The sequence below is a fragment of the Perna viridis genome, chromosome 2, assembly GCF_037379345.1.
Source record: "Perna viridis isolate PV_CMFRI_1.1 ecotype Kerala chromosome 2, ASM3737934v1, whole genome shotgun sequence".
NCBI lineage: Eukaryota > Metazoa > Mollusca > Bivalvia > Mytilida > Mytilidae > Perna > Perna viridis.
The window spans coordinates 37,151,094-37,163,029 of record NC_142446.1 but is presented as its reverse complement, the minus strand read 5'-3'; the positions used below and the strand labels follow the sequence as shown (position 1 = coordinate 37,163,029).

Here is an 11,936-nt window from a genome sequence, read left to right as displayed (position 1 = left end):
CTTGAGTACCAAATCTTACTTTGTTCAGCCAAATTGGAAACACATTAAGGATAGATAACCACTTTTGCAACTTCCCTTTCCAAGTTTTTTTCATATACTGTAAACAATAATTTCCGTGGCTGCTAATAGGTGAGTATCAACTTCAGTTGTTTAAAAAAAAGATTAGCATTATATAGTGTTAAGATTCAGGATGGAAGCTATTTTCTGTCCATCACAAAAATAGGGACATTAATCTGTTTACAGTATTGAGATGAGGAATGTTGGCAATCGAAATACATGAGAAAAGTACATGTTCATTGTATAATAATAATATAATTGTTGTAAACTTAAATCACAATTTTCTTCTTTACATTAAATTAGTACCGGTACTTAAAAATACAATAATTATTAAACAATTGATTCAAACTGTACATACCAAACAGTGTATTGCAAGAACATATATCTTCAATTTGTTCAGTTCAAACAACAAAAAGACTTGCTTTAAACCAACACATATAAAGAGTATTATTGGTTGAAATGAACAAAAACAAATTTTGCAATTAAGTCTTATAAAACCATGATCAATAAAATATTTACTTTTTTCCTGGCCCTTTTTTCCATATAATTTAATAGTGAATATGATAAAAACAAAAACTTCCTTGAAAAAAGGTGATTATTTTTTTGGACTCCAGTAATAGGAAGTAGGCTTAAATCCCTTCAACCTATTAAGGATGAAACTCTTTTCTAGTGTTACTTCAAATCAAACAAAATCAATATTCATTAAAATGATATTACAATGATATTTAAACTGACAGAAGACGACATCACAGTTCGACTATCACAGATAATATCAGTGGACAGGATGTTTGTTGGTCGTGTTCAGATAATTTTCTATTTTATTTAACTTTTATAGACTATCCTATTTATGGTACTGACTGCTAAAACCATTTAGATGAGTGTTTTGCATGATCATCCCTCTACAACAGCCTTTGTCAAAATTGAGGTTCTTGATCTTCTCATTCTCCCTTAAATTTACAGGGATTTATGTGTTAATTCAGTATCTAGAGTTACTGATGGTTATGAAAAGCAACTGAACACAACCACAGATGACAACTGGTCCTCTACCTTAAAGTGAATTTTAATAAAATCCTCAAAAATGTCAATTGGACAGAAAACTCCAGAAAAGTAAATTGGTCCTTGATTTTTCTGATATCACACTTGTCCTTGTGAGTATGTATCATTCAGCTTGTCAAACACAGGGATGGGTGGGACCAAGGTTTTGAAAGGCTGAAAAAGAAATAGAAAAACATTTAAATCAACACTCAAACCATTGAAACAAGTCATCACAACATTATCTTGTTCTAGTAAGCATATTTGGACAGAACCATAAATTGGCATATGCATACTTTTGAAAAATTCATATTATGGTGTACTAGCTATGAAACAACATACATCTTTATGAAAAAAAAAACATTTGAACAGAAACTAAATAAACAGTTACACTATGACTTTAGCATGTCATTTCTATTCCTTTTTTTTTTTTTGTGATTTTTCAAATCAGATAACTCCAAAGAGTAAAATATATAAAAAAAAATTTAATTCCTTCCATGCAAACTAACATTGTACCAAATAAATTATGAATTTTGACTTCATAACATGTGTACAGATGGATTGACGCAGAGAGAAGTATACCATGAATGTATGCCCATTAAAAATAAGCAAAGAAAAAATAGGCATTACACAAAAAGAAATAGAGAAATGTAAAATGGAATAACAGCTTAGAAATAACCAACTCAAAACCTTGTTTTTTTTTAGGATAAAAATGTGCATCATATCATTGAAGACGTCAAGTCATTAACGATGTTAACAATTAAAGTAATTGATCAGTCAAATAATTGTATGAACTAGCTCTGGGAACTTTTTATACTGTAGATACAAAGTAGATGCCCAGGCATAGCAATGCTTTCTAAACATGGCACAACCTTAACTCTAACATTATAAATGCTTCAATAAAATAACTATTTGCATATTCCCCCAGCCATCAGCAGCTTTGTGTGCAATTCATGATACAAAGTACAAATCATTTAGAAATCAAGTGGTTATGAACCTTGTAAAGAAAGCTGACATTTTAAACATGAAACAAACTAATTTTCATAAAATAAATAAAGAGAAATAATCTCTTTTCGCATTATATGTTAAAGAGTACAGTTTTTTTTCTTAAGTTCCTGTCAAAATACGTTTTATTAAACAAAGTAAGAATTTTTTGGCTTCATATATAAATTATTTTTAATTCCATTTAAAAAAACAGCTTTCTTTTCTTTGCTTTTCCCCAAAGAAACAAACATATCCTGCTCTAAAATAAAAATAAATATATACGAAATTCCACATGATTCTCAAGTGGAGTGACATTTCAACCACCTGCAGAGAAAACAACATAGTAAAGAGGCAAACATTGTACACAATTATCACTCATCCCTTCACCAATATAACATTCTATGAAACAATTCAGTACCTGCATTGATGGTTTTAATAATGGTATTTGCTGTTAAATATATAGTTTCTCAATGTTAATTTGTAATTCAAAGTACCAGTTTAAAAGCTCAATTACAAAATGCAGCATCTATAACTTTTGCATTGCTAATTGATGGAATATTTATCTTCAATACATAAAGATGACAAACTTTATTGGATTGGATTTTATTAAGTCACTACTAATTTCAGTTTATTCACTAAGTGAACTTTGAGTTTGAGAAAATGGGATTTAATGTAATATACATGTATAAGCAAAAGTATTTTATGCAGCAAGTTTTTCTTTGTTGTCACATGATCACAATACATAACACACATGTCAATCACATGATCTCCCTCACCTTTTCCAGATCCCGGCTTTGAAGAAAAAATAATATTGTAATCCATCCCAAATTATTAACAAGAGAAGATCAAATATTCACAGAGAGTTAGCAATATAACTAAACATTTAGTTGGATGAAAACATTTTGACATATAGTTTGACCTTCTAAAAAAATGTTTGAAATCAAGACTTAATTTTAATTTGATGAAGGAATTGAAAGTGTTTCCTTCTCAATTGCATTATACAATTCAAAACAGCCTCATAGATATGTTATCTAGTCAATTCATTTAATTAAATTGTGCATTTCACATCAAATTACCAGTATTGTAAGTATGGGAAATTGTTGGGCTGTTTCTAATTTTACAAAAAATGTAACTGGGTAGTAGTCACAATACTAAGAAATCAATGTATTGATTTTTTTACATTGCTTGCTTAGAATTTTTCTTTATGGTAAAAAATTAATGAAATCACAATATTGTGTACACATAGAAGTGTAAACTTAAACAAAAAAAAGTTCAACAAGCAGTTCTTACACGGGTTTTCAGTCAGTTATATTGCTTTTTCAATATGATTCGGAACTATGACCCACTTCAAACAATATCATTCTTTGGTTATTTCTAATTTCCTTCATTCTTGTTAATACTCTTGATATCAATTTTTACACAGACATACTTAATATTTAATGAATCTGGTCAACAGTCTCAGGATCCTGGACCAGATAATACAGCTATAGTAAGCAAATACATGTATAATATTGGAATAAAATGATGAGAAAATATGATGTGAAAAACTGAATATAAAGAAAAATTAAAACAAAAACAAAGTTCAAATATGCAATTATCTGGGAAGCTTCAGAACTTCAAAATACTGGTAACTATCTTTATCAAACCACTGATTGAAGCAATTTCAAAGTTATAAAATGAAGAATTGAAGAATCTCAAGGGCTTTTCTTTCCATCCTAAATATCTCTTTTGGTATGATAATTCTAATGAAGCCAAAAGCCTAAAATTACTCTAACATCTACAAGCCTATACATCTAACCATACTGAGGCTCATTACCTTAGGTGCAATGTGTTTGTCTAAGTACTCTTCTCTGTAAAACTTTGTTCCATATGGCAAATGACCAAACTTAGACGATGTGTGTAGCAAAGGTTCATAAGGTCGATCTCGTCTAGAGAAAGGCTGGAATCTGCAACAGATATTAATCATTGAACAGACCATGATAACATTCTGTGTTTGCTAGTTTTCAATTCTAATTATTGAACTGATTTAACTTCTATTACTTAAAAGTTTTTCTTTTAAATAAGGACCTTGCAGCAATAGAATTTCTTTACATCAACAGAACATTTGAGCAGGAACAGTTTTGTATACAATTACGGACTTTTTCTTACCCCCGACTTGATTTTTTAAAAAGACTGGAGTCCAGGTTGCTCATAAACTTGTTTTTTGTATGCAATATTTTGGTTATTTCATGTTCTTTGTTTTGTGTGTCTATTTTCCCTGTCTAGTAATGTAATCATTTGATTTCTGCTCAAATTTTGGTTCCCTTCTTACTCTTATCACAATTTCAAGAGAGTTTCTTGTTCAATGATATAAGGCCTTGAACACCTTCTTTAAGAAAAAAAGTCCCCCATGAGATCTCTTCAGAATCTCGATTGATTATTGCTTTTCAACCTCAAACAGTATAACCCTGACTCATACAAAAATGTACAAAGCTGCAAAATATCTTATAGCATTGTGATAAACTTACATATTATCATTAAGTCGCGTGACCCATTCCTGTGCTTTCAAGACCTGCCGTGCCTCCTCCAAAGAGGTAAATGATGTTGCCACACGTAATGACGGCTGGTATGACTTGTATCTCTGTTTTTGTACTTCTGATGGGTCTCTGAAAGGTCCCTGGGAATCAGACAAAATGAAAAACTAAGTTACAATTAGTTAAAATACACTACACACTTCATCTGTCAGAAATATTTTCGAAGTTTTAAATTGTATGTATTCATTGATACTCAACTTTCCATTACCAGTACTTAAAAAATTACTTGGAAAATTAAATCTGTAAACAAAGTTAAATACAATGTAAACTTTACACTGAAACCTGTCAGAACTGAACTTTTTTCAACAGATTTGTTTCGATAAGGTAGTTTTGTTTGATTTAGACTGGTTTAGATTGCATTTATGCAGGGATTTCAAATGATGTATGGTTTAGGCATGCAGATGACGCTTATCATACCAGTGCACCTGGTCCATACTCCCAGTTTTTAGTGGAATCTGAGTTGCTCATTTACTTTTGTTGCTTTGTACGTAAGAGAAATAACTTCATACCTGTGGTTTAACTGGCAGTGGTGGCAACTGATTAGGTTTTGGACAGTCGTAACTACTACAACCAGGATCATATGAATTTCCCATTTTCTTGGGTTTTGGATGCATCAGTGGTGGCACACTCCTTAACAAAAACTCCTGCTCTGAGGGATATCTGAAAAAATACAATATTTTGATCTTTACAGTAAATGTGTAGGAGTAATTATTGTTTAACAGGTAGAAAATATCTACTTCATTTCTAGTGGTCAAAGTAAAAAAAAAAAACAATAATAAGAGCTTTGCCTTAATTTTAATTTAAGACATAAAGTTAAACCAAACTCTTCTGATCCACCTTCAGTATATGATAAAGCCAGAATTTCTTCAGATGTTAAATAACTGAACAACATTCATATTTAAAACTTTAGCAGTGTTTGTTTTTGTATTTCAGAGATCTGAAGTTTGTAAACTAATACTGAGAAAATCTTAATTGAAATTTAGCATGCTGCTCTTTTTACATCTATGAAACCTCTGAAAATAGAACCCATTAGAGCCTTGTAAGATTTTCCTGAATATATAGGTTGTAGAACACTGAAATCAACATTAGGAATGATGATGTCAGATCAAAGATACAAAAATCTGTAGAGTTGCAGAATAAACTTACGGATTGAATGGTGAATTATAGATTCCTGGGATAACTTCTGTGCTAATAAGATGATGATTTTTCCTGGCTAAGAATTCATTCTTCTTTCTTTCTTCATGTTCTATCTGTCTTCTTCTCATATTTGCCTGTTGTTCAGCATAGTCTTCTAGTTCACTCCTAAAATTAATTTGATAACAAAATTCAAGATATGCACACCATTTCATTTTCATCTAAAAAACCAAATTAACGTGTTATTTTTACAAAATCTTTCATCTCCTTAGTTGCTCATCTTATCATACAAACACTAAATGCTTTTAAATGTATGGGTGACCATTTCATTAAATAAAAATACCTAGAACCCTTTAACAAAGTAATCCATTGACCTTTCATATTCAACTTCTAATAGTATCCAAAGCTATATATTGTTTCTTTCCATACTGATGTAATGTTAATTTAACCCCCTTGATACTGTAACATGCTTTGTAGAATTCAAATCATGGGGTAAAAGTTTGATAGAAAATGGAAGGTTCACCTTTCCATTGCATTGTGGTTTTATAAAAATTAAAAGGTTTAACTTTAGAAATCTAATTCTTATTATTTCAGTATTTAAAAATTGTTTGAAACTTGTATCAGCACCCTACCTGACTATCTCATTCTTGATTTCCAATGCCTCCAAATATCTCTTCTGGCTGTAGTAATTGTACACATATTTTCTTACATAGTAACCCCTCCATATTTTCTGAACCTGAAAACAACAATTGTAACTGCAATTTCAAGTAAATTCTTTTCTGGATATAAATAAGTTTGGGCAATGCAGTTATATAATTTGAATAACAAAACATCTTAATTTGTGTTTAATTTTGGTACAAGTTTGATTTCTTATATATCTCCAAGTGGACCACTGATTTGAAACTTGGCTAAGTCACAGACCTTCTACTATTAAAAGTTAATCTGAACCCCAACCCCTGTAAGTTAAAATGCTGAGATCCCCTTGTATACATTGTACATGTAAAATACACCATTACTTGAGTCAGTAATTTGTAAAGTAGCTATAACTTAAGGCTGCTCCAGTAAACATATAAGGGACAATGAGAATGCACTTTTATTCTTCGTATATAGGTGGGTGTTCAGGTCTCTTGACAAAATATAAAGTTTAATACAAAATATCAACAGAACCCCCCTGTGAAATAGTGCCTTTCCTGGGTACCTCATATCTTTTAACAGAAAGCCCTTACAAAAGGAGGGCTCAAAGATTTAATTGAAATAATGAACTAATATAAAGTAATTAGGAATCAGTGTCAAAAATGTGTTCCTTACTCCTTCTTATCTTTGAAAGTATTTCATAAAGGACAACCATTTGTATTTTTTTTGTGCTGTCATACAGTCTTTTATGCAATGAATAATTCTTAAGTGTAAATAGTTAACCAAAAAATGATGCCATGTGTAAACATTTAACTTACACATGTTCCAAAACTTTATAAAATGTGTTTCGTGGAAAAAAACTTAACTTACATATGTTGCCATAGCATTGTAGTGGTTCAACTTCATAATCAATACACTATTCTGAAAAGAAAATGAAACCATTTTGATTGATACTAGTATGGGGAATTTTTTGTTCACTAAATCATCGATTTCATTCATTCATTCATAATTTTGAATTTGAAATGGAAATCAGACATGATTTTACGAAGCCCAAAAAAAATGGAAATTGACAAAGCTAGAGGTAAACATACTATAAAAAGACAGACATAACAGTTAAATCTGGATTTGAAAAAGCAAAATTCCATTTTAAAGTGGAAGAAAATAATGTCTGGGAAATAAAAAAAAATGAATTAAAGGTTAAGATTTTTCATGGTTGCTTGGATAAAAGCCTTACAATTTTGAAGTAACCTGTTCAGCAAAAAATGTGTAGTTAAAAATATGGCTCATTTATGAAAACTTTAATTCTCCTATTCTAACCCAGTTATTAAAAATGCATGATCACCAGGTGGTGATTAATTTTGTGCGAGAGATTTTCTGCCATTTTACATTTTCTAGGTTTTCTACAGATTTGATGGGAGAAACTGATGCTCCTTCAGCCTTTTCTTGATTTAAATAATTTCTAGATAAAATTCAGATTTGAACACGATTGCTAAACCTTCCATGTTGAAAATCTTAATTTCACCCCCTCCAGTGGAGAAATAATGTAAACCACTACTTACAGAAGGAAGGTGAATTTCAGTTTTTTTTTAAATGACAACACTCCCTGAATTTCAATCATCATGACTTGACAAAACACACTACTGGTACATTAAGTTCACATTTTCATCAATAACATGTTTAGAGGAGTAAAGTGTTTAAAGTATCTGTATATTATATCTGTATATACCTTTACAAGAATTCTGAAATAGTTTCTACCAATAAATCCTCTCCAGTGCCTCTGTATCATTGTGGCACTATTATTTAAATGCCTGAAAAAAAAAAAAAATTACTTTCATAGAAATTGGTTCAAAATGAAAGATTTCACTAATTGCAAGTATGCATATTCAGGAAAAACACAATTATACATGTACTTGAAAGCGTATCTATACAGTGTGCAAGAAGTGGACAATAGTAGTAACCCTTTAAAAGATTTCTCAGATTGGTAGATAAGGTCATAATACCTTCATATATTTTCATCACTTTTTTTCATTGATATTATTTTGGCAAATTACAGCAGAAAAGCAACACAAGCATGTAATAATTCAAATCAGACACCAAATTGAGAATTTATGTCTATAGTGTGAACTTTACAACCTTGGTTGTTTCTTGAAATATTTAAGCATCTTAAAAAAATTAATTACTCACTTCATGTAAGACCTGACTTGTGATCCTCTGAAATTTGCCTGAATTTTAACAGAGGATTGAAACTCTCTTTGTCTCTGTAATTCTGCTTCACTGAAATAGCAACAAACAAATGTCTGCAAAAAATTCAAATTTAATTGAAAAAGCTGTACTGAAAGCTATTCTCTGCCTTACATTGCATAGAATTCCTGGCAGGTTATGTTTGGTAGATATTTTTTTATTGTACAATGTATTACTTATGTGGAACAGAAATGAATATAAAATAATGAGCACTGGGACCACACATGAATCTGATACAAGATGTCAGTTTTAATTTTTCAAGGCCATATGGAAAGATGAGCTTGTAAATTTGTTATAGTAAGGAAGCTTAATTAATCACTTTCACATTCACACATTTACTGCAAAATATGACAAAAAAGAGTTGTTATAAACATAAGTGTCTAAAATTTGACAAAAACTAGCAGTAGTCCCTTAAGGAGGCAGACCTATTGTAAGGGACATAACTCTTGAAATCAGAGATATGTTTGTATCATATTCAATTTACTCTAGGATACTCTAGGAACTATTTTGGATGCTGGCATCTCTGCCACTACATCTAACTTTAATTGATTGTCCATTTGGCTAAACTTTCTGTAACTTCCGGGTTAGCAGTTGATGTTTATGTCTGCCTTGAAATCATATTTAACATCTTGGTGTTCCCAATGCTTATCTAGTCCTATTTTAAATTGTTTTACTGTTTTCACATTCACAACATCGTTTGGCAAACTATTCCAAAGGTCCACTATTTTATTAGTGAAGGAATATTTCCTCATGTTCAGACAACGTTTTCTTTTCTAATTTTTTGCTGTGTCCCCTTGTTCTGGTGTTGTTGTCTTTGATGAGGAATCCCCTATGATGCAGTCATCATAAATACCTGCCATAATTTTAAAAGTTTCGATCATGTCCCCACATAGACATCTGTATTTGAGGGTCAGTATTTTCAGTTTTCTGAGTCAATCAGGATATTCCATATTTCTAAGGGTTGGTACCTGTTTAGTTGCCCTTTTCAGTACATTTTCTATATTCACAATGTCTGCTTGTTTGTATGATGACCAAACTGCTGCTGCATATTCCAGGTTTGGGCAGACCAGTGCCAGGAATAGGTACTTGAAGCTTGGTTTATTGAGAAATGTTTGTTCTCCTGATAAGACCCAAATACTGTTTGCCTTGTTGATTTGCTGTTGTTTATTTTAGGCAAAGTTTATATGATTGTCAACAATCACTCTAAAGTCTTTTTCGCGCTCTGATAAATCAATATTAAGAACTTCCTTTCTCAATAAAATATATTGTATTATAGTAGTATACTACTTGTGACATTTTGACTTGCAGATTCTTATCCAGTTACCAACACTCTTTGTTTCCTCTCTGATAGGAAGACTCTGACTTAATTTTTTGTTGACAGTTTCACTAAAGCCTATCAAGATTTCCTATGAAATCAGTCCAAGTTACTTTGATGCTTACAAGAGATTAATGTAAAATACTGAATACAAATGTACAATTGATTTATAAGAGTTGTGTTCCACACCCTAAGTCTACCTCTTCAGGATTCTCAATAAGTGCCGACTTTGACATTGGCGGCAGATATTTTGTTGCTCAAGAAAAAATTAAATTGAAAAAAAATGTTTGGTTATTTCACGTTTCATACATAAAAAATTGCGTCAGAAACCTTCGATCGTGGTGTTTATTGTAATGCAGATTAGTTTCCCTGATAATTTAATAATTTTGTTTTGTCGTGATTGGTAGTATGAATAAACAAACTTTAATCGTGGTTAATTCGGCGCTTTTGTAAAGGACGTGATCCTTTTTCTTTCAAATGCAGTACTGATTCCGTATCACAGATTCCATATGTGGAAAGTTTTAGAACCAATTCAGTGCTCAGTTCGGGCCTGAGGGCCCTCAATGGTCCACCTACTTTAAAACTTATTGAGAACCCTGCCTCTTTAATCCAATAATACTGAGTTTTACATGAAGAATTATTCTGAACAATTTTAGGTTGCACCTCTCTATTTTAATGAGTTTGTCTTGAGAAAAAAACAATTGCATTGAATTGTACAGTTTGCTGTGTTCACTAGAACACTTCATAATCCCTTTTATGTCACCTTATATAGGAGAGTTCGCCAATCTCATTAGTGATGTCATATTCACTAATTTGCATATCATTTAGTGTCAAAATGGTTGGCAAATAAACAACTACATAAACAATTGACAATTTCATGATTAGAATCCCAATTTTCAAACCTTTATAACTTTTTTTTATATCCAATTTTGGTTCTGTAAAATGTTTCATTTAGATAAAATAATTCATATTATGTATGTGAATTTATAACTCTTTTACTCCAAAAATACATTTTAAGTGATATCTATATGTAAACCTCTATTTTTGTATAAAATTACAATTAAAATCTTATGTACATATAGTCTAAATACTGAATGTTTATTTAAAAATTCCATGGATAAAAAGAATTGTATTTGCAATGTTGGGAACCCAAATAATTTTTCAATTATCTTCAAAAGTGAAAAAGTTATGATGATTTAAAGTTGATACCCCATGCCACTCGAAGGATTTTTTGCCAACCAAAACCAAATCACAAGTAAGTAATGACATCATGAAGAATGCTCCTATTCCGATTGTACTATACAATATTGATGCTTATAGAACAACATGAAGGTGGTCGACAAATGAAATATAGAATTATCATTAGACTGTGTAAAACCAATGATTTTGGAGCAGAAATTGAAACCCCCAGAAGAACATCCTAATGCTGATTTACTGAAAGTAATAGAGACATATAATATGTGGTCAGATAATTTACTGATTCATGTTCATTCCCCTTGCCACTCGTTCAACGGTTCATTCAGATCATTGACATCACATGCAGTCAATGACACTGGTGTTGGCAAAATGGTTTTCATGATCCAGTACAAGAATGCGTAAGATTATATAGTACATAATTTGTCTCTACATCGGAAAAACCCAAAAGCATTTCATCTTGTTCCTCCGTCCCATTCAGGTCATTGGCATTGAGAAAGGAAAAGTGAGATGGGGCTTTAATAAGACGACTAAATGACCTTGTGAAGTGAAAAGATACATGAAACTGATTGAATAGTATATTAACGTGTATTTGACTTTCTTACTTTTTTCTTTCGTAGCAATCTTCAACGATTTGGTCAGTTTGCCGAAGCAATCTGACCATCGTCGCCATTTTGTTTATGTTGTCAAGTAAAATTATCCTGGCTTTACATGAAACCTAGCCACTCGCTTGTCGGACAAACTGAAAAGAAATTATTCTAATATTTTAATAA

At 31.2% G+C, this 11,936-nt stretch overlaps 1 protein-coding gene across 3 annotated transcripts; it reads right to left on the bottom strand.

Moving 5' to 3' along the window:
* Positions 1–292: 292 nt before the first annotated feature.
* LOC148624892 (spermatogenesis-associated protein 17-like) lies at positions 293–11,905 on the bottom strand. Of its 3 annotated transcripts, none has more exons than XM_088567994.1 (11): positions 11,769–11,905; positions 8,598–8,687; positions 8,140–8,221; positions 7,284–7,334; positions 6,413–6,516; positions 5,793–5,948; positions 5,156–5,306; positions 4,581–4,729; positions 3,890–4,019; positions 2,850–2,865; positions 293–1,266 (listed from the first exon to the last, which is right to left on the bottom strand). In XM_088567994.1, the coding sequence occupies exons 1-11, from the start codon at positions 11,834–11,836 to the stop codon at positions 1,229–1,231; spliced, it is 1,035 nt and encodes a 344-aa protein (XP_088424120.1). In that variant the 5' UTR covers positions 11,837–11,905; the 3' UTR covers positions 293–1,228. The 3 variants fall into 3 exon arrangements, with proteins under 3 accessions (XP_088424120.1, XP_088424118.1, XP_088424119.1); XM_088567992.1 differs by lacking the exon at positions 2,850–2,865 and adding an exon at positions 2,492–2,521; XM_088567993.1 differs by lacking the exon at positions 2,850–2,865.
* Between the last annotated feature and the right edge of the window lie 31 nt (positions 11,906–11,936).